This window comes from Trichinella spiralis (assembly GCF_000181795.1).
Source record: "Trichinella spiralis strain ISS 195 chromosome Unknown Scfld3281, whole genome shotgun sequence".
In the NCBI taxonomy this organism is placed as follows: domain Eukaryota; kingdom Metazoa; phylum Nematoda; class Enoplea; order Trichinellida; family Trichinellidae; genus Trichinella; species Trichinella spiralis.
Window position 1 is genome coordinate 1 of NW_003530220.1, and position 1,308 is coordinate 1,308.

The 1,308-nt window shown below is 29.4% G+C and overlaps 1 protein-coding gene across 1 annotated transcript; it reads left to right on the plus strand.

Annotated features, from left to right (window-relative positions):
- Nucleotides 1-769: 769 nt before the first annotated feature.
- Nucleotides 770-1,270, plus strand: Tsp_14588 (phosphofurin acidic cluster sorting protein 1; the record flags this gene model as incomplete). Its single annotated transcript, XM_003368008.1, has 4 exons — nucleotides 770-836; nucleotides 923-1,057; nucleotides 1,083-1,208; nucleotides 1,265-1,270. Coding segments are annotated over 4 exons (334 nt in total), but the record flags the coding sequence as incomplete, so codon positions are not given.
- Nucleotides 1,271-1,308: the final 38 nt, after the last annotated feature.

Genomic DNA, 1,308 nt, shown 5'->3' on the forward strand with positions numbered 1-1,308 from the left:
GAAGTCCTGCAGGTTTGTAAATTTGCTAATAATGGAAAAAGGCCGGGTAGTTTCGATGCGTCTGTTTGGCGACGTGGGAAATTGATCGAGCCTGTTCAAGCTCTGTTCCACGGTAAGAGATTTTTCTTTTTATTTTTCTATACGTTTTTAATTTTACTATTTCTGAATAATTGCATTTTTAAATTTAGTAATTTTTGTTTACATTTTAAATAATTTTTTTCGTATTTGCGCAGAATGCAGAATGAGAGAACAACATCCATTGGAGATGAATATGAAAATTTTTTCCAATTGTGTCTGACTTCTTTGAACTATTAAATAAATTGTATTATTATTAGTATTATTGTTGTTGTTATTTTCCTTTTTTGAAAATGAAAGTTGAAGAATTGATTATTGCAGAAATGCCAGCTAAAATTTTCATTTATTGACTGCACATTGTGCTAAGGGGAAGTGTAAGATCGATTTTCAGTTCCCAAAATTAAACTGACAAACAGATTTTGGAGGTGCACTGTTGAATGGTAAATATGATTGGTTTACATGTGAAAGTATATTCGAAAAGTGCTTGTGGTTGTATATTGATTGGAAAAATCTTTCTTATTTGTTATTGATAAATTTTGTATTATATCTTGATCAATAGATAGACGGAGGCGAAGTTTTAACATATGCGATGTCATAGTAGCAATGCTTTTTTTTAGCTTATAATTAAGTTGTTTGAAATTGCATTCGGATCATTAAATGAATGAAATGTAAATAGTTTTAATTTGATATTTAGGCTCTGCTGTATTGTATTGAATCGTCTGACGATTTTGCGACCTTTTGAGCAAGAGTTAAGTTATTTAGTCATTGCAGTGAAATTGCAGGCAAGTGATTGTTTAAATATTAATAAATTTTTAAACTTTATGACTCAGTGATAATGTTTTTTAAGGGTTTCAAGAGAACTTTACGCTCCAATGACGTGGCAGTACTTCCGGTCAACGGTATTGTTGATGTGGATCTGGATATTTCGTTTACTCTTCAAGTAAAGCATTGCAGTATTGATTTTGATGAAAAACTTGAATTGGTTTTTGATTTTACGTTTTATTAAGTATCCACATTTTGTGAAAAAGCAAAGCAATCGTTTGATTGTAATGCTTCAAAGAAGGAAGAAGTATAAAAATCGACCGATGCTTGGCTATAAAACTCTTGCTGCGGGTGCAATAAATTTAACAGATGTATACTTATATATATATATATATATATATATATATATATATATATGTTTTTTTAGATTTAGAATATTTTCTTACGCATTGAATTATTTTATTAGATACT